A 27,550-nucleotide genomic window follows, 5' to 3' on the forward strand; every position below is an offset into this window, starting at 1 on the left:
ATTGTTTAACAGTTTTGAAAATTAAATTATATTAATGTGTTGGTTAGTTTTATTTAAATTAATTGTAATCAGCATAATTTACGGTAGTAGTTTTAACTGATACTTATCATCTATTTTAAAGGCACTGTATATGTAATTTAAGAGGTGTTACATTTTAATATAACATAGCTGTCATGTGAAAAACACGTATCTCCATTTTTTTTTCATTTTCTTATTTTTACATGAATCATATTTCCGCATTACAGACATCGCAGTCATCACAGTGAAAATTAAAAAAAGTTCCCAAAATTGGAGATAAGTGCTTTTCACAGGACAGCGACGATATGTAAAATGAGTATGGAACATGTTAACAGTGAGCATGGAGGTAGCAGGATTATTTATTAACACAGATAAAATGAAACACTCTTTTTGCAGCATTTTTAAGACTTTTGAAGTCAGATTTATGAAGTGGTGTTGAATTACCCCCTGTGGTATGTAGAAAACAGTTGCGTCCCCCTGATGGCGGGAAAGTGAATTGCATCATTACATAGAACGTGCAGGTTGATTAAATGCTAAAACCTCTTAGGCATGTGTGCAAATCTTTGATGTTGCGTTGCGAGCAACTCTTGAGGGGAAAAAAAACAACATGACATACTCTTGCTAGCAACTCTTTTTTTTTTTTATTGCACTGCCATTAACTTTTCTTTTTCCAACTGTTTATGGTTGAGCATTTTTTTTGTTCATGGCATTTGCTGTTCTGGTAGTATCTCTTCGACATACTTTATTACTGTTCTGCTAGCAACTCTTCGTTGTCTTAAAGGTTTAACTGTTCCACCTCCATGTTTTCCTTCCGCACTAGCAACTCCAACTCCACTTTGAACTCTACCAGCAACTTGCCCTCACACTTTATTGCACTGCTAGCAACTCTCCTTTTTGTAAGGACTAAACTGTTCTGATACATTTGTAGTAAGCTACTCTCAACTCTTCATTTTCTAAGTTGAATTGTTCCGCCTCCCTGTTTTACTTAAACCACTAGCAACTCTTTGCCTGTTTTCCTGCTCGTCTGGCAGCTCTTGTGCCTTGTTTTCCACTCTGATAGCAGCTCTTCTACATACTAAACTGCTCCGCTAGCAACTTTTTTTTCCAAGGGCTAAATGGTTCTGTCTCCATGTTTATCCTGCTCTGCCAGCAAATATTGTGCCTTTGCTTTCCTTTTCTACTAGCGACTTTTCTGATATCTGGTTTTGATTCTATCATTTCTTCTGCCTCGGTGGTTTTCCTTTCCACTAGCAACTTGATGTAAGAAAAAAAAAAAGATCCAAACGGTGCAACCCATCGTACTGTAAATCAAGAAATGACAAACTGGCCACCGTCCAGCCATCTGGGATGCGGTTGCTAGGGTTCTGCGGGCGGTCAAGGTTCATCCGGTAGCGGAATTTGTCGGGAATGCGAGACGTGGGAATGCGAAGGGGAAAGCGAGAGACGACCTGGAACGGCCTGGGCCAGACGCCCGCGTCGGGATACTGGAGGCGCGTCGCATAAGACGAATTCTAGCGGCCGCAAATACCTGCAAAGCCCTTTTCGCGGGAGGAGTCCATTTTGCTCGCTTGTTTGGTAAACACCTTCCAGCTGTCAGGGTGTTAGCGTTGGTTGCTAACGGGCTAGCGGCGCCACCATTGCGGTCGGCGTGGTCGCGTTTGTTGTCGATTTAGTAAGTGTGAACGACGCGACGTGTGCGGGGGACAAAGTATGTGATACACGGTGGCTTTATTTATCACGCACACACGTACACCCACACGCAGAGACGCGTACGCACAAATGCGCACGGCACACATGCGCACGAGCGCCTACGCTCACAGGTAAACACGCGAACACCCGCATACTCACCTACACACACAGATACACGCGCAGGCGCACATTCTAATGTGCACACACATGCGCGTGCACACGCAGACACAGGTATCCATGCAGATATACACACACGTGCACGCGGGCATGTACGCGCACACACCAACACCCAGCTGTCAGTGTTGTGTCTGGAGGCGTTTTAGGTGAACGCGGCCACTTGGAGAAGCGTCAAATCCGCGGAGCCTCTTGACTATGTAGGCCGATACACACCCTAAATTCCCGCTGGCTGGCCCCGAACACAAAAGCCCAGTCGAGGACGTCCAATAAACACTGAGCAGCGTTTCGCTTCACGGCCACCCCGCCTTAGTCGCGCTTAGTCATCAATTACGCCAACCTTGGTCTCGTACCTTAGTTTCCACATAATGCTACTGTTACAATACGGAATTATACGTAATAATACGGAATTGTATTGAAATTTGGTGGAAAAACTTGACCAAGAGTGGGCAGCATATGGCCCAGGTTGGTAAATGAAAAAAAAAAAAAAAGAGTTCTAGTGGTGCGGAAAACATGAAGGAAGTTTTGCTTGGCAACTCAAGAGGCAGAAAGAAGACTTGCAGAAGTGGAAAACACGGTGGGAGACTTGCTAGCGGGAAAACAAGAGGCAGAAGAGTTGCTAGAGGGTAGAAAAATCCAGAGGAAGCAGTGTGGCTAGCAGCAATTTTTTTTAAAACCCAAAAATGGGGAGGTCTGCTTTGAAAATAGGTGGCAGTGCATGAGTTAAACAAGTTGTTTATGAAGTCATTCCGGATGGTGATTAAAGACGTTTAGTCTGTTGGGATTCTTGTTTCCTGCCACAAAGCACCAACCGATGGAGTGTACCCATGGAAAATAATCGGAGGGAGGTGTGAGGAACACATTGATGTTGATGATGTAGCCGCAGGTAACAAATTACCTTCACAGCCTGGAATGCAATCATTGGCTGGGAAAGTCACTTTGGATCGGCGTTGACAAAGTAACCATGTGTTACTGACAAAAGCACAAGTACACACCGGGACAGCAAGTTCACCACAATCACGGCAGCCACTTACACTGGTCAACAAATGTTTACAAAATGTTTTTAATCAGAGATGCAAGTTTACTTTCCTGGAGGATTTTTTTTTTGCTCAGATTTCGAATCTACCCTTGTTTGTTTTTTTTCTCTAGCGCATCAGGTTTTCATAATAATATATGAACTTTTTCTCGCGCTACGAGCAACTCTTCAGTCTCAGGGTTTCCCTTCTGTGCTAGCGACTCTTGCGCATCAGTAGTGTCCGCACTACTGGTAACTCTTCTGCATTTCCATTTTCCAGCTCCGATAGCAACTCCACTGCAGTAGCAACTCTCGTGCCTTTAAGTTCTCAACTAGCAAAATCTTCTCACTCTATATTGTTTGACCTGCTAGCAACTGTTTTTCCATGTTTTCAGTTCAGCTAGCAACTCTTCTGCCTTTACACTTTACTGATGCACAACCACCAGAAGATGACATCAATGCCCCATTTTAGATATGAGGTCAGCGCAGTTTGAGTCCACTGGAAGAAAGAAAGAAAAAAAAGAAAGAAATGGCTGCATTTTGTGCAACCTACTGTATTTATAAAAGAATGGAAAAAGGCAGAATCGATTTTTTTTTCCCGGTGAAAGAAGAGAGTCTATTCTTTGAGTTGATTCGATGGATGTATAACCATCGAACGATATTCGGTGCTTCTTGAAAATGTCAAAATGCTCTAAAATGGCTGGCTGAGTTCACAGGTACATGAACTGCAACATCTCATAGGGTTCTGAGTTCAAGTCCCAAGTGATTAGACTAAGGCGGGCAGGTTTCAGCATGTAGTGGCCACTAAGAAGGCGCATCCCTAGCGAACCAACCAGGAAATGACAAATGGGAGGAAGATGACATTCATCCATAAATTGCACATCAAATAATATTTCTTAAAAATGTAAAATTAGCTCAATTTTGATTTGTGTGCTATTATAATGAGTTTCATGGCCCTAACTTCAAACTCATGTTCGACACCTTTTATCAATGTTACATATCAGAAGGAAAATGTGGATTTTTTTCATTGTGATTACATAGCCTGAGGGCTGAAGCACATAATGATGTGTAATTCCTACAAAAGGAGCAACTGAGGACACACAACACACCCACACCCACACACAAGCTCACGTACGCACAGATACACATGCCCAGATTTACCTATGTGGCTTTCAGTCTAGTCACCTCTGCCATCAAGGAAAAGTGTTGGCAAGTTAAAATAGAAACAACCTATAGAGTTGCTAGCGGAGCAGGAAAAATGGGACACAGTAAGAGTTGCTGGCAGAACAGGAGTTGCTAACGGCGTATAAAAACACAGAGGCTGAAGAGCTGTTAGCAAAGCAGATGACACGGAAGCAGAAGAGTCACCAGAAAAAAAAAAAATGGCACAAGAGTTTGTAGTGGAAGAGAAAATCAGTCTGAATAGCTTCTAAAGGCCAGGTCGTTCTTTCCAAAGAGAAATAGTTCTCAGCCGGTTACATAAATAAACAAAGTGGCAGAAGAGTTGCTAGCAAACAGGACTGCAGAACAGATGGTAGCAGAGCAAGCAAAAAAGGCAGAAGAGTTGCCAATTGAAAACTCCCGGGCAGAATTGCAACGGGCAATATTGTTTTCGGGAGTGTGGCTGCAGAACACATGGAGACAAAAGAATTGCTAGCAGAGTAGAAGTGAAGAGCACAGAATAACTGTAGCTAGAGAAGCAGGAAAACAGGGAGAAGAGTTGCTAGCAGGGCAGTAATTCACAGAGGCGGAAGACCCTGCTAGCAGAGCAGGAGGGAGAAACGTTGATAGCGGGCGGAGACTACAGGCAGGCAGAAGAGTTGCTATAGCAGAAAATGTATGCATGTACAGTACAGTATATCATGAAATGAGTTCACTGACATCATACAGTGCTCCTTCTTTTCCGCTTCATAAAGTTTGGCAAAAATAGTAAGAAAGCCACTCTGCAAGCGAATTTTCTGCCTCGACATTTTCTCTACTGAGGTAGTTTTGATGACATCGCGGTTAAATTGAACTTTCAAGCTTATTCCCCCGCCAAAATTGTCCACCTTTTGTGGTATTCACTTTCACGGGAATCAACACATTTCTTGAGGGCTTCCATGGGTGCAGTCAACATCAGCGCGGTGAACATCTTTTACAACCCATAGACGTGACGCATAACAAGATGTATGGACAAGGTGTTAAGCTCGGGGCCAGAGCAAAGAAGCAAAGAGCTTGATCCCACATGAGAGACGCCACCTCACTCGGGGAGGAAACAGGTTAAACCCCCTCTGCGGCCCCCCTCGGGTGCTGATACTCGATACATGGGTGCTGAACTCTACCTGCTACTTTGCCTTGTGGAGCTACAGCTGGACGACACGCTCGTTAAGATACTTAACCTCGTTTCCTGCCCAGAGAAAGAGAGAGAGAGAGACTTAACGCCAAGGCGAGACTTTGTCCACATTCAATTGAATTTGTCAGTCAGAGAAGTACCGCAGGTGCGGAACTTGGGGGAAAAACACCCAATTTTATGTTTGTAATCTCAAGGTCTATGTATGAGAAACAAACAAATTTTGTGTGCAAATACAAAACAACTGCATGTTTGTGATCACAAGGCAGCTCAAAACGCATGTTCCATGTACGAATTCGGAACGCAATTGTATGTTTGTGATCACGGGGTGGGCTAAGTGTTAAGTGCCAATCAATGTGTGGGCCTGCTGCAAGTGTTATTCAGTAGTCACAAACGGCATCGCCTTGCAAAAGCACATATGTTCTAAGTAAAAATACAGAACACAATTGAATCTTTGTGCTCACAGTACAGCTCAATGTTTAGTATAAGGGGGAGCAGCTATTATGGTAGTGAAAAGACGATAAGAGCATCACCTAGTAGAAACACAGATTTTTGTGTAAAAATGCACAAGAAACAATTGTATGTTTGTGATTACGAGGCAGCTCAAGGTTAAGTCTCAGAGAGTCAGGGGCTACTGTGTTAGAAAACAAACAGCATGGCCTAATCACACAAGGTTTGCGGGGGAAAAAGCTCGACAAACAATTGTATGTTTGTAATCAGGATGCCACACAATGTTAAATATTGGTGGGAAATCAGGTACTGTGTTAGAAGACATCACCCAGTAGAAAAGTTCCTTCTAAAAATACACAACAAACAAATGTATGTTTAGTAATTGGACATTGTTTTTTTTTTTTTTACATTATATAAATTGAATATATTATTCAATAAATTAGTTATAGTCAAGTGACACATTATGAATCAAATTGCATCAAAATCAGACGTCTTTATTACCATTATTTTTACAAGTGATTTGTTGATGCTGTAAACATAGTGAATAAACAATATCTGCTTTGCTGTAACAAAATACCCGCTTTACCGTTCCCATAACATCAAATGAAACCCGACTAGGAATGTGACACTCACAATTTAACAACTGCCTCTGTTTATTTGGAATGTAAACTACAAGGCTTGAACGGATGCCTAACAAATCAAAGTTATTTGTGCTCAAGTTTGGCATTACTATAGATTCTATAGTATTAAACTATAGTATAGAACATTAACCCCATGATTTTAAGTGACACAAAAATCAGTGAAGGGAAATACTTAAGTCAGTAATGCAGTGTAAAAAACAACAACACAAAAGTTTCAGGTAAAAAAAAAACCCACACCAGTTGTATGTTTGTAATCACGAGGTGACTCAGTGTTGAGTTAAAGTGGGACCACTGCCACCGCAAAAGTAAGGAGAGAAATAGAGCGTCACCTAGTAAAAAACACAATTTTTGTGTAAAAAATACACAAGATGACAATTGTATGTTTGTGATCACAAGACTAGCTTAATGTTTGGTGCAATTGGAACAGCAGCTGCCAGGATTCTCAGCAGACACGAACGCAGCACCACCAGGTGATAGCACACAAGTGTATCTGTAAAAATATACAAACAATTGTATGTTTATGATTACAAAGCTAAAGTGACAACTGCATTCCCCTCTGTGCTTGTGGTGGATCTCGGAGGAGGCTGAACAGCGTGCTGTGCGACTATTTATGTGAGATGCGAAGAGAGGAATAAAGGAGTCCCATTGCGCGACAGAGAGACAAATAAGCATATCAGTACAGAGTAAACAGTCGAAGAAGAGAGTGTGGCACTCGCAGCGGCGGAATATCCCTCTCCCAAAGCCAAAGAAACAAGTCAAACAAGTCAAAACAAGTCAAAACAAGTCTTTGAAGTTCAATTAAGTTGGTTTTCTCTGGCTATTTTTTTTTTAAATACAAAGAATAAAATTAAGACCAGCAAAAGAAATGTTATTGTTATTCTTTTTTTTTCCCATTTAAATATTTGTTTCAGGAAAATGTCAAACATTTAAAAAAAAAAATCAACTAAAAGACAAAGTCAACTCACAAATGTATATACAATAATATGATCTATGTGTCATCACTAATCTAAACATGGCATTCTGAATATTAATATTGCGTTCGTGGGATATGAGTTAAGCAGCAAAATCCCCCTGCCATCTCAGGGGGCGGCCATTTTGTCACTTCTGTTAACTGAAAATGACATCACAGATGTCAGGGCTCAGATACCGACCAATCACGGCTCACTATAATTGGTTCCCAGCCCTGAGCAACTGTGATGTCCTTTTCAGTTGACAGCAGGTGGCAAAATGGACAAAAGCGGGTGGATTTTATTGCTTAACTCATATTCCACAAACACAACATTAATCAGAATGCCATGTTAACCCTCTCAGGCTCAAGTTAATTTAATAATAGTTTAATAGTACTTCTGACTAAAAAAGGCTCATATAATATGAATGTGTATTAGGGGATTAGCAATTAGTTGATGGGAATCTGCAACACCTGCCTGGAGAGGGTTAAGGAGCTTCATGTACTACTTATTGATTTACAGATTTCCACTGCTGACCCTATCCACTGCAAATAGGGGGTTCACTGTACTGTATATTTGTTTTAATAATTCTAAAACTACACCATGCCAAGATGGTTTGGAACTGACCAGTTGATGTGGTCCGCATCAGAAATCAATTCCCGAGATGGCAACCGACCAAACGAAACCACAGAAAAGGGAGGAAATGAATGAAAGTACGATGAGAGCTAGCTCTAAAAGCCGAGATTTCCCCGCGCCACGCAGTAGCCCAATTTGTTGGTGTTGCCCAGGAAGGACATGAAGCCGAAGTAGGCCTTGATGCAGATGCTCTGGTTCAGCATCAGGACGCCATTGGCCTTCCCAGGCACCGGCTTGACCTTGTGGGCCTTCTGTGCCGCCTCTTTGAGCTGCTCGCGAAAGTTTTCCATCTGCAGACAACATGGCCACATGATACGACAGAGGGCGGAACTTGGAAATTATTCTAAAGAGAGATGCTAAACCAACATCCACTTCCTGTAAAGCTGCCTAGCTCTCCATTTATAAAATTAAGCTAAGAGCAATAGGCCTATATAAACGTTAGAACAAGAACGTAACCTGCTAGCCATGTTAGCTTAGCCATCTAACAGTGAAGGAGAAACTAGGCATCACCTTGGTAGCATAGCATTAGCTTATATTTCTACAGAACCTGCATTTACCTAGGGTTTGTTTGTTTGGACTTTTGGAAAGGAAAGAAAATAAAAATGAAATAAAAAATCATTTGAAGCTCTCTGTAGCACAGACTTCATTAGCCTAGCTGGCTAAAGTGAAAAATTACTACTATGCTACTATTCGGAACATAATGTTACCATTTTTGGTTCATGAGCTCACAACAGCATTAAACATGTTAGTATGGGGCTTTAGAAATGCAGTGAAGGAAAAACCGTCCTTTTGCCACCCGAAAGCATGTGTGGCATACTGGTGAAAAGGTCTATGATGACTTGGCCAAACAAACCACCCTCCTACACGTCTTCCCTGTACTGAGCTGAAATGTTGTGACATGGTTTAAGTGCCATGGCTGTGATTGCTCAATTCTTTTCTCCACCTCATGCGAATTAGCGCAATTACTCACTCTGACCATGATGAAACCACTGCTTAACTTTGCAATGCATCACCGTTTTGACTTTCAATTTCTTATCATCAGAATTTCTTATCGTCACATTCCTTATTTTATAGCAAATTGTCTTAAAGAGTAAAAGGAGTGGTTATCTTGTAGCATATTTATATAGTCGACATTCAAAATTTGACTTGCGTATTATTATTCTTACTATATGAATGCCGCTTATTCGTTACATGACTCATGGAGCATTCCTAACCATTTCGGTTTATTGGCAATGAATCATTTACCCATATAAAAACATTTCATCATGGTGTTATTTTCTTTTTTCATGACCCAATAGCACCTCTCTAACTGACGCATAAATACGCAACCACACAGTGAAACAGGGAAGGTGGATGGCGACTCGTTCATGTTGGAATATTTTCTCATGGGGGATCGTGGAAATTACACTGAGTACACGGTCTATTACTGTTGTATTTTTCAAATTCCACAAATATTCGCAAATATGGTAAAAGCGCAAGAAAATTTGTAACCGGCAAATAATGTAGAGAGTGAGGGAAAATGAGGGATGTGCAAAAAAATGATCCATTAACAAACAAAAACTAAAAGATACCCTTTGCTGTGTGTTTTGTGCAACTTCCGAACTGTACGGTGGCCCCCGTGTTCCAACTTTCAAGGTTACGCTCTGCTTCACAAGCACACTGTTCTCGTCTTTGGAAACGTACGTGACAAATGGAGGCAAAGGCGTCGCTGATCTTCCTCACGGGATGTTCTGTGAAGGTCATGTATGGTATGTCGGTGGCAAAGGGGTTCCACCAGGAGATGAAGGACGGCTCCCTCAAGCGGTCCCAGAAGACCCGCAAGCCTTCGCCCTCGCGGCTGATCACACAAGATGACATGAGAGCGTTAATCATTCAACTCTTTTGCCGATGCCACCAAGAATATCATGCTACAGCGACTGTGCGGTATTTGATATTTTATCAATGGAACAGTTGAAGTACAGTATTTTTCCAATAACTGTGTTTAGACAGTTACCATTACCGTATCAAATCGTATTTCTCGTTAACACCATAATTGCCGCCTCATGTGTTAGCGTGCAATGAACCACGCCGTGTCGGCATTTTTTTTTTTTTGTATTTTATTTTTGTCTACATGTTTGTCATACTTTCCAATGTTTGTGTTTTTGTTTATATTTTTCTAATACTTTATTTTATTTGTAATATTTCATTTGTAATATTTAATCATGTTTGTAAAAATACTGTAACATCTTCAGCGTCAATATTTTTTCAATTTTTGTCTTGGAGTATTGTTTTAAATTGTTTTCAATCCTAATAGTTTGCAGTTTTCCCCAATATTTGTGTATTAGTGTCTATGTGTGTTTTATGTGTAATATTTGTGTATTCTTTTCTAATCTGTTTATTGTTTCAAATTATTTTTTAAAACATTTTTTTTATCATTTAAAAAAATGTTTGTGGAACATTTTGTGGTCTTTCTAATATTTGTGTATTCTTTTCTAATCTGTTCGTTTCCATTTTTTCAAATTATTTTTCAAAACATTTTTTTTATAATTGAAAAAAAATGTTTATTTTTGAATATTTTGTAGTATTATTTTAGTGATTTTTTTCTAACGTGTATATTTTATCCAATAGTTCTGTATTTGTACATATTTGTTTTAAATATTTTGAGTATTATGACCTTGGCCTCTGTTAAAATTCACATAAAATCAAGATTCACTACTACTTTTGCTTTACTAACGTTTTAGCAATTAGCGATTCTAGAGAACTTTAATGCAATGGTCCAGTTTTTCATGACGATCCATATATGTATGTATGTATATATATATATATATATATATATATATATATATACACACACACACACACACACACACACACACACACACACACACACACACACACACACACACACACACACACACACACACACACATATATATCTCACAGTATATAGCAAATATATACAGTAGCAGCCCTCTGATGTGTACAATAATTCAAAGTCATCACTTCATGATTTCCCTGCAGGGGACAAGTGGATCTGTCGGTACTCAATGGCATTAGCGCACTGCGGGGCACGCTCATTATGTGAGCGTGATCTCAGACTTAAAACTAATCAACAGCGTGTTCGTCATATTCTGTCTTCTGTCTGCACACTCATTTTTAAGGGGAAAATACCAAAGGTTTTAATGAAAAAGCCCCCGGGCTACGACTTTTCTAGGCTAGATGAAGCGTTCGATGAATGAACATTAGCAGAGTTGCAGGTCTTTGAATTGTTCCTCACACTTCTGTGTGGTGTTCGTCCGGCAAATGTATTCTCGACCTGACGCTTAAAGAGCCGGATGTCGGAGGAATACACTACCTTTGTTAGGGGTTCACAGGAAGTTCAAAAATCAAGAGCAATGCTACAATATTCACAACGGCTTGAAGATTGAGTTAAAAAAAAAAAGTTACTTCAAAGATAACTAAAAGCCTGGAGCTAGCTAGCGTAGTTGACTGGAAGTTACGCAACACTCATATAAATACCATTTGAGTAATTGGGTAGATTTGGCGCACCTGCTCTCCCCCTCAAAATCAGAACGTCAAAACAAAACCGTTTACAGCCAATATGGCATTGTGTTAGTCACGCAAACCTGAAAGTCTAACCCTACACCTAAGCCTAACCCACCAAAAAACAACTAAACCTAGCCCTACACCTAGCACCTAACCCATAAAGTTACGAATACCTAATCCCTCACGTTGGCCCTCATACCGAAACCTTAAACCTAACAACTAAATTCAAACATAAATGTAATACCAGACCACTGAACTTAACTCCAACCTCTAAACAAAGCTTTAACCCAAGCACCTAATAGTAACTAAACCGAAGACTAAGCCTTGGTAGATCAAGCTCCTTGTCCTAATGCTTTAAATTAACCCCAACTCTATGACTTAACCCTTGAATTTAGCCATAACACTAGCACATTAAATTAATCCTAACACCTAAACCTAGTCCTAACTCTAGCACCTAACCCTTAAAATTAACCCTAACCTTAAAATCGAATCCCTGAACCTAGCACCCAACCCTCGTTTGTCCTGACTCTAAAGCCTAACCTTTAATAATTAACCATAACACCTAATCCTCGTCCTAAACCCAAGTCCTAACCCTAAAGCCTAGCTTTACTCCAAAACAGCACCCTAGCCTATATATTTAACCTTAACCCTAACTCCAGAACAGGACCGCAGCCCCTAAACGTAACCCTGACACCTAACCCCTAAGCCCAACCTTAGCACCTAAACCTAACCTGGCACCTAAACATAATAAGAATAGAAAGTGTCGTTAAAAATGACTTCCTTGGTGAGAGACGTAGGAGTACATATTGGCGAATGGTTGCATAAAATGGGGATGAACAAACCGGAATGCGGGCGATTTCCAAAGAATCCAGATACCTTTAATGATCCGTCATCGGGCTATGAGCTCACAGAACCTTGCACAAGATTCCATTAAAACACCCCTGAGGCTAAACTATAGCGTCGCAAACTCGCAAGTGTATGCCAGGGTGGGCAAGGGAGGGGCCCACATCATCGCGCAAACCATCCAGATGTGTTTACAGAAGAGATTTTAGCAATGACAATGCCGCACAGGAACATTCTGTGCAAGGGGGAGGAAAGTAAAAGGTGGCACAAAAGCAAAGCCCGGCCTCTAAAGACTGATTATATTTCCTCAGAGGCGAGTGAGGACGGGGGGTTAGGTGGGTACACACTGGCCTTTGTGAGCGCACTGAGCTATGGCCCTCGTGTAAATGGGGATGTATATCTATATTCTTTAAAAGAAGAGCTTTGTAAATTCCACAGGTAAGCTATCAACGGTGAGCCAGACCAGCCCAAACAGGCAGAGAGGGCGGGGCTTTTTTCAGCCAGAGGCCTTGGACGTCTTCACTGGCTTTATGTGGGAGGGTGCTGGGGTTTTGGACTTTCACTGTGACTTAAGAGACAGCCTTGGCCTCTGGCACTCTGAGCAAAGTGCAAATTAGAAACCATGCGAGGATACTCTAGATATAAAATGTGATCAAGATTAAGGGGATCCAACCTGTTGCCCGTTATCTTAGATCCAGCTTCCAAGTGACCCTGAACTCTCTTTTCTTTTTTTTTCTTTTCTTTGGACACATTTCTCCAAGCACCCAGCACGTCCCGTTTCATGTTTTATGGAAAGTCATCCAACTTTGTAGACGTTTGTCTGGAAATGACCCAAATGGCTTGAAAATCATGACATTTTTTGGCTTACACATTAATTATCTGAGCGCAAAACCGACTAGTGATTTATGTATGTTACCTGAAGGAATGTATTTTACTATTATCCCAGCTGTTCTTGACAGCTATAGTTACAATGTAGTGGTAAATTGAAAACCTGTTTAAAAAATAAAAAAATCCTAAATCACTGTACCACTATAATATGGAACTATCCCACAAATCTTATTTAAGTGGGTTCTATCTACTAAGTATCTTAAGGTTATGTTTTTATTCTTTTTTTTAAATTTTTTTTTCAATAATAATCGGAAAAGGCTCATAGTCGTACATTACACCAACCACAATAACCCAAAAGAACGGGTTGTAGTTGGCATGCTTATAACCATATACAGTAAATAATAGCAGTATAGTCTACCAAATAACCATTGTGGAAAGCAGATAAGTGAATTTACTCAACGTGTATAAGTCTGCTTAGTGTATGGTAAACATGCCTCTCAATTTCATATTGCTGTGTTAAACTGGCTTCGGGGGCTGCATTTAACACTTTGTTGCCACTATGCTCTGCCCAGATGCAATGACAAAAACATTCATTCATCATCATTTAGCACCACCAATCTGGTTATATTTGGTTGAAATCAGATCAAATCTTTAAGAGTTTGTTATAGATACTTTGGGAAGCACCCGAATTGAACCTAACATGTCTGTTTCAAAGGCATGGCAGTTTGAGACTTTTTTTGGTGGGTTGACCCCTGACAGACATGTTTACCGCAATACATCGTGTTACATTGTTCATATTTGACATCAATCGGACACAATTTCCTAAACCTAAAATGTTTGCTCAAATCCAACGGCAGACTTCTATTGTCTTTCCGGTCATAGCTTCTTGAGACTTTTTTGCGGGTCTACTCGTGATAGACATTCCTACCAAATTCCATGTTACTAAATTCAACTCGCTTTGGCGGTCGAATTTTATTTTCCTTCGTCCATTCGACTTGAGTTCCCATGACCTCATGATGTCACCTTCATCCTCCACCTGAAGGTAGGAAGGTGAGGTAGGTAAGGAAATCCACGCTTTGACTGACCTGCCCTTTAGCGCTCCACTTAATCCACAGTGCGCACATACACGAAGAGAAACACTGTATTATGAGCTCGGGGGCGAGCGATGGAAAAAAAATTCCTCCTGTGGGCTTTCAAGCGCTTCGGACGCGCAAGTCGACACGCAAGATAAATAGAGTGCAGCTCCAGCTGTCATGGCAAGTGTCCCACATTGTCTCAGGGCGAATAAACAAATGTGCACTGATTGCTCAACAGTGCCTGAAGCTTTGTCAGCCGCCCGTAGGTGCACACATCCAACTGAGGGTGTGGAGTGGCAGGCCAGAAACAACACAGGCAGAGAGGGCAGCCTGTGAGAAGGGGTTAGGTGCCAGGTTACCGAAGGTTTAGGGTTTAGGTACTAGGGTGAGGTGCTACTGTTCGGGAAAGATTTAGCAGTTGTGTGTGAGGTCTATGTTTAGGGATTAGGGTTTATGATAAGAGTTTGGGGCTAGGTTTATAGGTTAGGGCCATGGAGTCACGAGGGGTCACATGAGGCACATGCAGATATAGGCCATATCGTGGTTTGCTTTTTTTGCGGTTTATACAGGGTGACCCAAAAGAGCGTTTATTTTTGGACGGATTGGGGAGGATGACTACAGGACGCAGTTTTAAAAACAAAAATGAAAATTCCGTCATTGTTTCATAAATGGCATGTAAGGTTTCAATTACTATGAATCAAATATTTTCCTTCCAACACTCTTGATTTTATTGGATTGTTTAGAAAGTTCCCGTATTTTTGTGTCACCCTGTATAAGGGCTGCACGATGTATCGAAAAAATATCGTTAAATGCCGCGATAATGGACCGTGCAATATGCGTATCCCAAAGACGTGCAATAAATTTCATATGGAATTGTTTACTTTTATCTGAATTTGACCAATCAGATGCAAACTTTAAGGGGAATTTAAGTAAAAAATGTTACAATATATTCTACGTGCGCCCACTATAGTCTATGGCATTCTGATCAATATTGCATTTGTGGAATATGAATTAGGCAGCAAAATCCACCTGTTTTTATCCATCTCAGTGGAGGCCATTTTGCCGCTTGCTGTCGACTGAAAATGACATCACAGTTGCTCAAGAATCAGGTAACAACCAATCAGAGCTCACCTGTTGTGAGATGTCATCAAACTGAGCCCTGATTTATTGTTGTAGCAACATAAAATTAAAAGGTCATTTGAGCAATAATCAGACGTGCATCAAAATGGAAGCCTTACGCATGTATCCCAAGGTATAACTCTCACTTTCACAAAAGATTGACCCCTGGTTTAGGTTGTAGCGTTACATGCTCGGATTAGGGCGCTAGTGTTAAGGGTTAGGGGCTAAATAACGAGTGAGATTCGTGGTTAGGTTACAACATAGGGGTTATTTAAGGTGCTGTAGTTAGTGCTCAGTTCAGGGGTTAGGGCTGGGTTTTAGGGTTAGGATTGGGTGCTAGGATTAGCGCTTTGTTTATGTTAGGGTTAAGTTTAGGAAGTTGCATTCAGGGGCTAGAATTAAAGTAATGGGATAGTTACTAGGTTTAGAGGTTATGCATTAGGGTCCCACACTGCTCTCGAGGCGAATGAACTTAGATCGGCATACCGGGAACATCACATATTTATTGCTCTTGATTAATTTAAACATTCCTGAATATTCAGGAGGAAAAAGCCCTGTGCACTTTGTGTTTTTAGGAATGTAAATGTTTAATGTTGCTTGCTTTTGGTGTTGAACTGTTGTTTTAATATGTCATCATGTTTTATTTAATATTGCGTTTATCAAAATGAGGTCAAAGCAGGTTTTGTGTTGTTAAGCAGGAAGAAGGATTGACATCATACAGCATGAAATGCCAATAACCAAAACAGATAAGATGGAGGGACCCTTCATGTACATGTACAGCACCAATCAGAGTGTTGCACTGACTGCTCAGTGGACCTAAAACATATTGTAAAAGCTTTGCAGGGCACCAGTGGCCTCTGCTGGCGGTAGCGGGTACTGACGAAACATTATTGTCTTACAATACAATACAATTTTATTTATATAGCGCATTTCATAACAGCCAGAGCTGTAACAAAGCACTTTACAAAGTATAAAGAGAATAGTATAAAATAAAAATAACTAAAACACATCGCACTTGAGACCTTAATTTTACTCAGACTGAGAAATGTTATTTTGAAACCATAACACTGTCTTGAAAGCTTACCTTGAAACCTTATACCGGTTTTTAGACCTTACTCTGAAACCCTAAACAATGCTTGAAACCCAAATCCTAATTTCAAATGCTAATGTAAACCTGGCATGACATTGTCATTAGAAACCCTAATCCTGGTTAGAAACCCTAATTCAAACCACCCTACTTTGAAATCCCAACCCTTTCTTGAGACCCGCCTTAGAAACTTCAACCCTGTCTTGAGTCTCTACCCTAGGTTTGATACCCTAATTTGAAACCAACTTGAAACCCTGATCCTGACTTGGAACCGTAACCCTCGCTTGAAACGCTGCTTTTACTTCCCTAACAATGTGGAGACCCTACTGTGAAAGCCTAATCTCGATTTGAAACCCTAATTCAAAACTTGAAATCCCAACCCTACTTTGAAACCCTAACTCTGGCTTGAAACACTCATTTGAAATGCTAACTTGACACCCTTACCCTGCCTTGAAAACTTCATTAGAAACTCTAACGTGTGCCTGGTCTAACAAGGCTCACTATTCTGCTGAGCTCTTACAGGCCTCTGCTGACTGACTGCATGAACTACATCTGCTTGTTGAGCTTCAATCACGAGGCAGTGCAGTCTTGTCGTGTTCGACGTTTCTCCTCAAGACACCCACCACTGACTTTACATGAAAGAATTGAATTAATCAGCATAGTACAAAATTTTGAATTCCCTTTGGTGCTCTGTTTAAAAAAAAAAAAAAGACAAAAATAAGGATCTTCTTTAAAGGTATTAGAGAGTGGGGAGGAATGACGTGCCGGGTAATGAGCGAGTCAAGACGGCACTTAAAAACATCTCTGAGCACACCTGCAGATGTGCGCATGAAAACAAAATGATGACGTCTAAAAATACACACTCCCCCACAGCACTTTGCACCGGAGTCGTCCAAGACGTGCGAGTGTGTGTGTGTGTGTGTGTGTGTGTGTGGGAAGAGGAAAACGAGAGCGTAAACAAAGTCTGAGAAGTCTTTGTTGTGATGTGACGACGACTAGCCCGGGAACACGGCAGTCAAGCGTTCACGACGGCACATTTCTTTTAACCCAATCTATGCACTTCTTGTTCAAAAAGGCAATTTTATGAGAATAATAATTCTAATCTTTTTTTTGGGGGGGGGGATAGATCATATTATTGGGGAGGGGTGGTATGAGAATACTTTTTTTTTTGTCAAAGGAAAATTTGTTTTCAGATCAACTATCTTGAGGAATCTAGAAGTCATTGGACAAAATTCATAAATCTGTGAAAAATAGAAATTTAGAATAGTAGAGGAATTAATTCACATTTTGATAAAAATAGCTGTATTTTAATGGAGCAAAAAAGCCATAACATTACAATAATAAAGTGACTCGTATTGAAGGGAAAAAAGTTTTGCCTCTTTGTATAAGAAGTCAGAATTGTATAAAATCTTATTTAAAAAAAAAAAAAACAAAAAAAAACATTAGAATATCACAAAAAAAGATGTATGTATAAATATTTTTTCTTCTTATTATGGATAGAAGTCCTATTTTATTAAAAATTGTAATATGAGAACCAAATTGTGTTTTTCTTTTTTTTTTTTTTAAATTGCCAATATGACAATAAAAATGTAAAATGTAGAGGTGGGCATTCCGTCAGACTGCCGGACTGACAGACGCCCACGTTTTGCTGACGATTGACGAGACACCTTTTAAAAAAGACGGACTGACGATTGACGGAAGGGGGGTTTCGTCCGCCAGTGTAATCGTCATAAGTCATTGTCGGACGCCCGTTTTCTGACATTTTTTTCTGGAGGACCGACTGACGGACCAATGGACTTTTGACCAACTAACTTGACAGACTTAACTCAAGGACAGACGGACTGACGACTACAATTCAGTTCGTCACGAAAAATGACAAACTGACGAATAACGGGCGGGTACCGTGGCCACTGACGCATGACGGCCCAGCAAAATTGAGTAAAATGCCCAGCTCTGCTAATAAGAATGTAAAAAGTGAACTATTCAAGTTTTTTTTTTAGCAAAGGAATTAGCGTCGGCATAACTTGCGTGAATGAGGACTCCTTTTTCCCGCAGATCACTTTCCCGCCCAATAAGAGGCGGTGACAGATTGACCTCGTCGCAAAATGAAGACACTTCCTGTGGGACAAAAGAAGAGAAGAGCGAGAACGTCGCCCTGGCTTGGATCTGTCGCTCTCCCTCGACTGTCCCGTGCGTCTTCCGCCGGCTCTTTTATGTATAATTTAAGGGAATGCGCGCGAGATAAAGCCTGGAATAAAGACGACGCTCTCTAAGCTCTTCACAGCGCATTACATTTTATTCATCAAATTAGCTGGCGTCGCTGGGCTATCCCCCGAGCCGCCTTTAAAAAGGTTCACATCAAAAGGACTGTGTTCATTTTAGCCGCTAATCAGCTAAGTGACAGCTCCAAGTGACAGCTCTGCACTTTCTACCGTTCCAGAAAAAAAAAAAAAAAGTCTTTGCATGCTCTTGCGACGCCTCATTTGAGCGGCGCTAACCCATCGACACCATGCGCATCATGTTGCATTTGTACTATACGAACTTTGAAATCGTCTTGCAAGACCAAAAGAAGGTTCACAAAGAATTAGGGTCACACTAAAAAGAAAAGAAAAAAAAAAAAGAGAAAAATATTGTTTTTGGTTTTTTTAACCAGAATAAAGTTGGATTAATTCAGGATTTTTTTTTTTTTTTTAAATGTAACAATTTAACTAGAATAACGTTGTATTTACTGATGATTTTTTAAAAGTAATTAAGATTAAGTATTCTTAAAAAAAAAGTCGCAATATTGCGAGCATTTTACTATATAAGTGTATTATTTGATATTGCAATCTTGCGCCATATTTTGTCAAGGAGAAAAGCAGCATGTGTTTAGTAGTAGTATGCTTTTTCGAAGAAAAAAAACATTTTAGAGGAAAGCTAGCACAGTGTTGGGTATAGACAAACAAACAAATGATCCGATACTACGACACCAATACCATTTAGCCAGCTAGGCATACCTTGTTCCCATGTCAGCTGTGTGGGGATACTAAGGTAAGAAACACTTAGTTTCACTTTAGAAAATAAAGTCTTTAAAAAGTCTTTTTGAGAAAAAGTGATATTTTTGGGGCGAAAAAAAATGTAATCGTATGAGAATTAGGTGGTACCTTATTGAGAATAGTCCGGTTGCTAAAAAAACTTTTTTTTTTCAAGCACAAAGACAATCAAGTTGTATTTTCTCAAGGAAAAAAAGTACTATTTTGTTTCGAAAGGTTTTCATATTTACGCAATTACAGTCAAAATCTCCCAAGAATAAACTTGTATTATTTTGAGAGAAAGTCATTATTTTAAAAAATTAGAACTTTTTTCACCAAGTCGTAATCTAATAGAACACAAGTTGAGCTTTCACATGGAACATTTCCATGAAGTATGACTTTTTCTTGAAAAAAAATATAACTTTAATTTTGCAAGATTCTGCATTATTTCTCTTAAAAAATAAATAAATAAATAAATAAAGAACCTGACAATTTTGTAAGATTACAACCATTTCCTGAAAAAAAAAGTACATCCCTAACACTCCTTGGTACTTTTCAGGTATGATGAAAAAAAGGCTAGGCTGCAGAAGCAAAAGAGGATTTTGTTTCTTTGTGTAAAGCAAAGCGGAGCATGAGCTGGATAATTACAAGGAATGTTGGAAACTCTCAAGGCACACTTTTTTGTCGCCAAATATTTTAATTAGCTCCTTAAACCCAACAAAGAGCTTCAGCGTTCAAGTGGGCGCACTAAGCTAAGCTAACAATGAGCCTGATGAGCAGAGAGATGGACTCAACTGAACCATGTACATGTCGCGCTTTGCGCATGCTTTTGTGCACTTACTAAAGTACGGAATTTGGCGGGAAGGTGAAGCTTCCGTAGCAGATGCGATCCACCATGTTGAGCGGGATCTTCAGAATCTGCTCGCACTGGAACATGACAAAGTCGTACTTGCAGATCAGCAGGAAGACGTCGGTGATGACGGCCAGGCGCTCCTTTTCGTTGTTCCAGTGATCCACCCTGAAGTCAAACACAGCGTGTTTACTTACAGTTGTGCTCATAAAAAGTCCGAGTGCAAAGTGTGCAAGAGCAGCTCGCCGTGATCGTATAGTGGTTAGTACTCTGCGTTGTGGCCGCAGCAACCCCGGTTCGAATCCGGGTCACGGCAACTTTTATTATAGAAGCTATGAACCAGTGCATCACATATGGTAAGTGCTTCTTTTTTTTCAATGGCACGAATGAAGTCAGGACCGCACCATTTTTTTTTTTTTTAAATAATCGTGCAAAAATACAGGGGGCGTGGCTTTAACATTTTAATTACGATTAATCAATTACAAATAAATTAATTAATTTTTTTAAAAATCACGCATTGTAATCGCAGCTTGTGTTCCAAACAATGCGACACCTTTGTCAGTGCAGCCATTATAGCAGATGATCGGCCTGTCCTAATGTTGTCACGATACCCAAATTTTGACTTCCGATACTACACCTGAATAAAGTACAGTAATCCCTTGCCACTTCGTGGTTCGAGTTTCGCAGCCTGAGTGCGTCGCGGGTTTTCAACAATTATTCATCAAAAAATCACAGTGAAAAATACAGCCATATCGGCAGCCATATTGCAGAAAGACGCGTTGTTTAAAAAGATGAGTTGACTCGGAGGCCTTGTACACTCATAAAAGGCGCACGATCGCAGCCTCTTGGTAGTCTTGTCCACGCTAACAAACAAACAGCACTTTTGAACAACGTTCTGGTCAGAAATTTCAAAACTCCAGGGCAGTCTCGGGATGGGGGGGGGAATCAAAGGTCAAACGGTGGTCATTTTTGAAAAATGCCTCAATTGTGTCAATATGCATATCAAATTATGCGAGGAATCCCAAAATGTCTACTTTGATGTGTCCAAACTCAATTGAGAGTGCTATGACCCAAAATATGAAAAGGTCAACGACCTTTTGTAAGTCAAATTCACATCATTGGCTAACATTGACCAATTTGCTATGTTGTATGTTTCTAAACATACAAGACTCGCATGATGGCTACGAAGAAGCATTATTTTTCGACTTCATTTTTATTCGATTAATTGCAAAGTGGAAAAGCAAGCACAAATTACAGCAATTACCGGCAACAATCATTTGGTGAATGGGGAATACGTGTTTTTTTTTTCTCGTGCTGGTTATTCCGTTAATGACCAAGAGAGCACTGACAGGATGATTGATGTTGTTTTGTCTGATGTTTTCTCTTTTTACCTTTAAAAACTCTCTAATTGGACCTTGTCAAAGTGGGGACATGACTTTTTGTGTTGTGTGTGGAAGGCTGGAAGAAGACGCTACCGTTAGCATTAGAGTCGTGCACGAGGTGGCTTCAGGTAAACACAAAAAACATGTATCAGAGGGCAGCTCAATTATGTACTATAAAAGCTAGAAATTTTCACAAAAATGCCGGCGGCAAAAAGATGATAAACTATGCATGCGAATGTTTCCAAGGCCTCAATTCCGTTTTTAACTAAGCAAATAAAGAGATTGGAAATTAAGCAACTCACCTTTCAAAATTAATAAGCACTTGCTGCTTTTTGCTGGCGAATATTTTAATACACAGAAAAACACAAAGAGCTCTAAATTTGGAGACTTTCACCTCCGCAAGGCACGTGGCCAACTCGGATAACAAAAAAAAAAAGGAAAAAAGAAAAAAGGAGCCTGGCCAGCTTTGACACAGGGTCAGGGTGACAAGAACGACAAAAGAATCAGGACACTTATGGAAGGAAATAAGGTGGAAAATAAGTTGAAATTTTGCATGAAAATGGGGGGAAATGGAGAAGTACTACAAAAGTAGTACTGTATTATGAGAGTCAAGTAATCCCAATCCAACTGCTCCAACAATGTTTACGTTCATTGGGTGGAGAGATGTGCTCTAGGTTTACTTCTACAATGTTACAGTGTGAAACTGATTCGCTGACCATTTATGAAATTGTCTTTTTTTTTTTTTTTTCTAAGTCATAACAAATCACATTTTTTTAAAGGAAAAATTGGCATTCATAATCGGAAAAAGTCTCAATGTTAGAAAAATAATGCTGTTTTTTTTCCAGAAAAATCTGTATTTATGGAGGAAAAAAGTATCAATCTCATATGAAATAAAATGTGTCTTGAGCTTAATGCCTCGTTTCAATGAACAATTATGGCACAGGGAACAAATGAAGCCTCTTTTTGATTGTTGTGTGGGACTGAAAGACGGACGTTGTTCAAAATCGACAAAGAAAATACACACGCCTCACAGCACCTTTTAAAGTGCACAACATGAACATGTGTGTCGCACATTTCATAAGACATGCTGAACGCGGAACAAAATTCAAGCTGCCAACCGGTTTGGTCAAAGTGAAAGTGACTTTCTGGAATTTCTGCTTGGCCTCCATTTTGTAAGGCTTCCATCTTTGAAAGGAGAGGCATCGATTAGAGGTAACAATTTTACCAGAATGTTTTACACCTGAAATCAATTGAAAGTGAAGCTTGAAATTCTAAAGATGCAGCTTCCACGAACAAGCAAAATAGATTGGACGTTAAAACTATGCAACAAGCTATTCGGAACATACGCATGGACACAAACAACATTGTGGCACGCTCACTAAGGAATCTAATAGAACATGAATCCTCAATAAAGATGCTGTCTCTAAATTACATCAAGAAGCCAGGCAGACTGCGGAAAGCAAGTCTCATGGCTACCTGGAACATAAACTTGGACAAACACGCGCATATTGAGGAGCGACTACGTCATGCAGGCGTGTGTTTGTGCGCGTAGCGAACTCACTCCGCCATAAGCCAGATGCCGAGAATGTTGCCGTCAACTTGTGGATCCACCAGAACTTTAACTTCTTTGACAGCTTGGTGCAGCGTGCCAGGCTGCATGGAAAAACAAAAAAACACACACACACGGGATGTCACTACTGCCGCTACACGGTCCCCCAAGACACCCACACACATTTGTGAAAGCAACAGGTGGTGGGGGCAGAAGCACAATAACAAAATGTCATAGCGACAAACTAAGCAACATGGAAACCATATTTTGCTTTTTCCTTGGCTTTTGTCGCAACACAACCTCAACATGAACTGTTAAGAGAAAAAGGTGTGAACTATTCAATTACTTTTACAGCCGTATTTTGTTGTCTAATCAGCATCTTGATATGTCACACCTGTAAGGTGGATGGATTATGTTTACAAAGAAACGTAATCTGTAAAACAGATTTACACAGAACTATATTTATACAGGCTTTTTGTATGCATAGAAAGTTGTAGATTTTTTTGGGGTCATTTTATAGTAAAAGTAAAAGTTGAGGAATTTTGCTAGTGGGTGTTCGCTATGTCTTTTATTCCTTTGGCTTTTTGGGTAGATTTACCAAAAAGAAGCATCAATGCCAACAAAGGTTGATCAAAGACTACTAGAATAAAGCCACGTAGATTGTTTGTTGTGTTATTGTTACTCTCCTTTGTCTGTCAACAGTGGTCAAGTTCTTTTTAAGTTTGCATGAAAGTTGATTAGTCATCGTTTAAAGTTGTATTATTGTTATATTTCCATTAGTTTGTTTCGCATTTGTTTTTGTGCTCGACCTTAAGAGGTTCCGCTGTCTTTTTTACTTGACATTTCACTTCACCCAGCAGACGATTTGAACCCCCACCAAGGTACCCCCTAACCGCAAAAATCCTCATTTGGATCAAAGCCAGAGTACACATTTTTGATATTCCTTTCTTGTATATACTTTGATTTTTGCACTAGAATTCACAGATTACAACTACAAAAGCATAGAAAGTATTGAATAATGCTCATTTAGTTGTGGGACACGTTGTGTATTCAGCTTCCCCTCCAAAAGGTAAAAATAAATCAGTCAACAAATAAATCTGATTAAAATTAATTGGGTGAGGTAATGACAGTTTTTTTTTTTAGTTATTTTATGGTTATAACGTGAGGCTCATAGAAAAAAACCACCCATCTATCCAACAAACAAAACACGCCAGAAAATATGTTACGTATTGTTATAAATCACAATTTACCCTGAGGACGAAAAACTTCTTGCATTTAAACTGATTCAGAGACAGCGGTGGCTCTCCTGACGGGTCTCCGAACTGGCAGTGGCTCACTACGCAATCCGTAGCCGGTTCCTCGGCTTTTGTGTCGGCCTGCTTTTCCTCCACAGTCGCCGTTGTGTCTGGTTCAGGCGGCGCTGCTGGCGCTTCTGCTGCTGGCGTTGCCGGCGCCGCCGCCGCCGCCGCCGCCATGGAAGTCTTGGGTCAATGAAAAGCATTCACAACGGTGATTTAAACCCCCCAAAGAATAAAAAGCGTATTAACTCACCTCAACTGACGACATAAAACAACCACAAGTGAAGTTGAGTTTTCTTCTTCTGTATCGAAACTTGAGCGGATTTTTCGAGAAGAGAAACTTGGTGACAGGTGCAACGAGAACTTCCTGCTTCCCGGTGTGGCGCGTGTCACGTGACCCAAACTATTTGCCCGCTCAAAAGATTATCCAAACATCAAATAACAGGCATGGTGAAATAACTCATCTTTGACCACCTAAAAGGTATTGAAAGCGAGCTTGTTTTTTAATATCAACATATTTCGCCTAATTTGGAGTTACGCAGACGAAACATCCATTTGTTCGCCTAACCTAACTGTGGTCGGGAGACGCATGGGAGATCATCCGGGTTAGTTTGTCTTTAAAAACTGATCACGGGCCATTCTTTTGTTTTGTGTTTGAAACAAGGAGCCATTTTGTCCGCTTTCTTAAAACTTCAATATGTCATAACAACTTTAAATCTTCACATTAAGATTTAAACACAGGATACTTCCTTTTTTTCAAGCTCTTTTTAGTGACATTGATCTTGGTGCTAAAAAATAAATAAATAAAGATTTAGGGACTTTAAATAATATATAGGAATCACCTTTAATATAGCTACAATAACATTTTGTTGTCGGACAATTATAACTTGCACAACAAGTGCATGTTTCTGTATTTTGTGCATGGACTATTTGAAATTTCATGATGAGGGAAAGAAAATGTCATCCAATTCTAGAATGGCCCATTAAAAGTTAAATCCCAAGCACTTTCTGTCTTCTTCCTCTATCCAAGTCTAATTTAATCTTAATTAATTTCACACATCTTTGTAGCAAAGATACATTTTACATTGTCAGCTTTAAAGACTTGACACCCATTCACGGCACAACGACATCGATGCTAAAAAGGCAGAGAAGAAAGCCTGTGGGAGTCGCTAAGCAGCCGTGCGGAATGCGAACCGTCACAAACATTTCCCTGACAGCTGCACAGGGTTCTCAGGTCCAACGAGGCGTTTTGAGATCCGGAACGATCGAGATTGAGCGAGACTGTGGCCTCACGTCACAAAACCTTAGCTTCGGTGCTGATTGACGCCTCAATGGCCCCTGCTATTTTTCCAGGATTTTGTGGGTGTAAAGATCTCATTGTGCGACAAATCGCCCCTCGGTTTCATTGTCCGGTGGCATCTTTAAACACCATTCAGTGATATTTTTAGGAAGACGCGATTTGAAAATCCTTCATCAACACTGTCAACGCTGTTTACCGTACACATCTGAGAGCTGTCAAGTCGTCCCTATGTTCAATAAAGCTGTCATAAATAATTCTGCTGTGATTTAAAGAAAAAAAAAAAACCCTTTTGGATAAGTCCTCTGTTGTTTGGAAGACAATCTTTCTGCACATCTAGCAGGAAAATATCTTAAAATGTACTCCTTCCTCTGTGTAAACACTTCCTAGACAGAAATAACACACAAAACGTATGCAAATTATGTTCCAAATAATAGAAACATTTCACTTATAGGTATTTTCTGCTGCGTAAGTGTTTTTCTGTGTTGACTTTTACCATTAACACAGAATTTGCAAAGCCACACCCAAGAAACGGAGGCGCACCAACCAATCACAGTGCAGAACAGCTGGCCAACTGTTCCTGGTAGTTTTACATTGAATTCCAAGATCAATTTTTCCGTATAGTTTTGCGCTTTTAAAGGGTAAGAATTATGATTGCACTGATAAACGCAGACACTGGGTAAAGCTATGTGGCCGTACGCATAGTCCACATAGTCCCTGAAATTTGTTCAAATCGACCGGCACACCTTCAAGTTAATCAAGTGTGATTTGTTTTTTGGTCTAGTGACGTTCACAATGCAAGCCTGAGGGCCAGGGGAGGGGTGGCAATTGGGAAATTCGGGACAGCTCCCGAACGGCCGGTCTATTCTAGACCAATATAATCCAGTGTTTATTTGTTCCTTGTTTAAAAAAAAAAAATTAAATTTAATGGGTCAAAATGCCAATGTAAAGTGCATCTTGAAATAGCGGACCATGCATTGTCACACTCGCCAGTTTTTTTCTCATGTTTTTTTAATCAACTGTATAGTCAGTAAATAAATGCTTGCTGTGATTATGTCACCATAATGAGCCAATCAAATTGTTTGTTAACTTGTTAATTTGTGGTATTGATGACATGACACGGCACGGCTATTCCAAAGTTCGTAAAGTTGACTCAAAAAAGAGACTTTTTAAAAATGAACAGACCTGACCAGTAGATTTCTATTGTTATCTATGTGTAAAACAATAGTATCGGTATTGGTATCGGTGATACTGGCCCTGTATTGACTTGATATCGGATCAATACCAAATGATTCATTATCGCACAGCACTTGTTGAAAGCCAACAAAATCATTATTTACTTAAACTGTGCATCTACTTGTTCTCATTTTTCAAGCCAAAAGCGTTTTGAGTCAGTGGCAGCGCGATGGCACCATGTTTGTACCAAGGTCCAGTAAGGCACGTGTCGACATCATAATGTGCCTTGATGGTTGACAACATCATTGAGACTCTTTCATTTATGCTACAAAAACAGTAAGGCAGGACTGGGGGGGGAAAAAAACCCCCAAAACTTTTCAGCAATTTGCGACCAAACGTGAAGTCGACTCGCCTCCCAGAATACATTGTGTTCTCTTCCTGAGATCTTCCGCTGCAGTGGGATTATAGCGGAGTCCCCCCAAAATAAGAGCTCAGTAAGACTCGTGGATCCCTGCTGCTACACAATAGGTTATTTATTTATTTATTTTTATGTAAGCGAGTGAACTTAGAAAGCCTTTGCCCCCATGATGCATCGCTGCAGCTTGAGAGG

General features: G+C 40.1%; 2 protein-coding genes, 1 long non-coding RNA gene and 1 other non-coding gene across 5 annotated transcripts in view; 2 read left to right on the plus strand and 2 right to left on the minus strand.

Moving 5' to 3' along the window:
* The window catches only part of tp63 (tumor protein p63), a 54,783-nt gene extending 49,550 nt beyond the window's left edge, over positions 1-5,233 (minus strand). Inside the window, exon 1 of the mRNA XM_086047141.1 lies at positions 5,218-5,233. The gene's annotated coding sequence lies outside the window, so the exon portion shown is untranslated. The remainder of the gene's footprint in view (positions 1-5,217) is intronic.
* Positions 5,234-6,148: 915 nt separating this feature from the next.
* On the minus strand, positions 6,149-25,027 carry tprg1 (tumor protein p63 regulated 1). Of its 2 annotated transcripts, none has more exons than XM_086046241.1 (6): positions 24,721-25,027; positions 24,420-24,650; positions 23,182-23,273; positions 20,230-20,406; positions 9,583-9,736; positions 6,149-6,806 (listed from the first exon to the last, which is right to left on the minus strand). In XM_086046241.1, exons 1-6 carry the CDS (start codon positions 24,733-24,735, stop codon positions 6,759-6,761), a joined length of 717 nt encoding a protein of 238 aa, XP_085902367.1. In that variant the 5' UTR covers positions 24,736-25,027; the 3' UTR covers positions 6,149-6,758. The 2 variants fall into 2 exon arrangements, with proteins under 2 accessions (XP_085902367.1, XP_085902366.1); XM_086046240.1 differs by having other exon boundaries at positions 6,149-8,189; positions 24,721-25,023.
* trnah-gug (transfer RNA histidin (anticodon GUG)) lies at positions 20,483-20,554 on the plus strand. The gene has a single exon. It is a non-coding gene; the product is annotated as a tRNA-His (tRNA).
* Positions 24,913-27,550, plus strand: part of LOC147138732 (uncharacterized) — a 43,468-nt gene continuing 40,830 nt past the window's right edge. Inside the window, exon 1 of the long non-coding RNA XR_015088862.1 lies at positions 24,913-24,948. This is a non-coding gene — a long non-coding RNA (uncharacterized LOC147138732). The remainder of the gene's footprint in view (positions 24,949-27,550) is intronic.

This window comes from Filicampus tigris, chromosome 12 (genome assembly GCF_054856515.1).
Source record: "Filicampus tigris isolate MCC_2025a chromosome 12, RoL_Ftig_1.0, whole genome shotgun sequence".
Classification (NCBI taxonomy): Eukaryota; Metazoa; Chordata; class Actinopteri; order Syngnathiformes; family Syngnathidae; genus Filicampus; species Filicampus tigris.

What these genes read in the sequence shown, in the direction of transcription:
- tprg1 (XM_086046240.1), bottom strand. An exon ending in AGAAGTTTTTCGTCCTCAGG is followed by an intron (nt 23,274 to 24,419) that starts GTAAATTGTGAT and finishes TTTTCCATGCAG; the next exon opens with CCTGGCACGCTGCACCAAGC. An exon ending in GGCATCTGGCTTATGGCGGA is followed by an intron (nt 20,407 to 23,181) that starts GTGAGTTCGCTA and finishes GTTTGACTTCAG; the next exon opens with GGTGGATCACTGGAACAACG.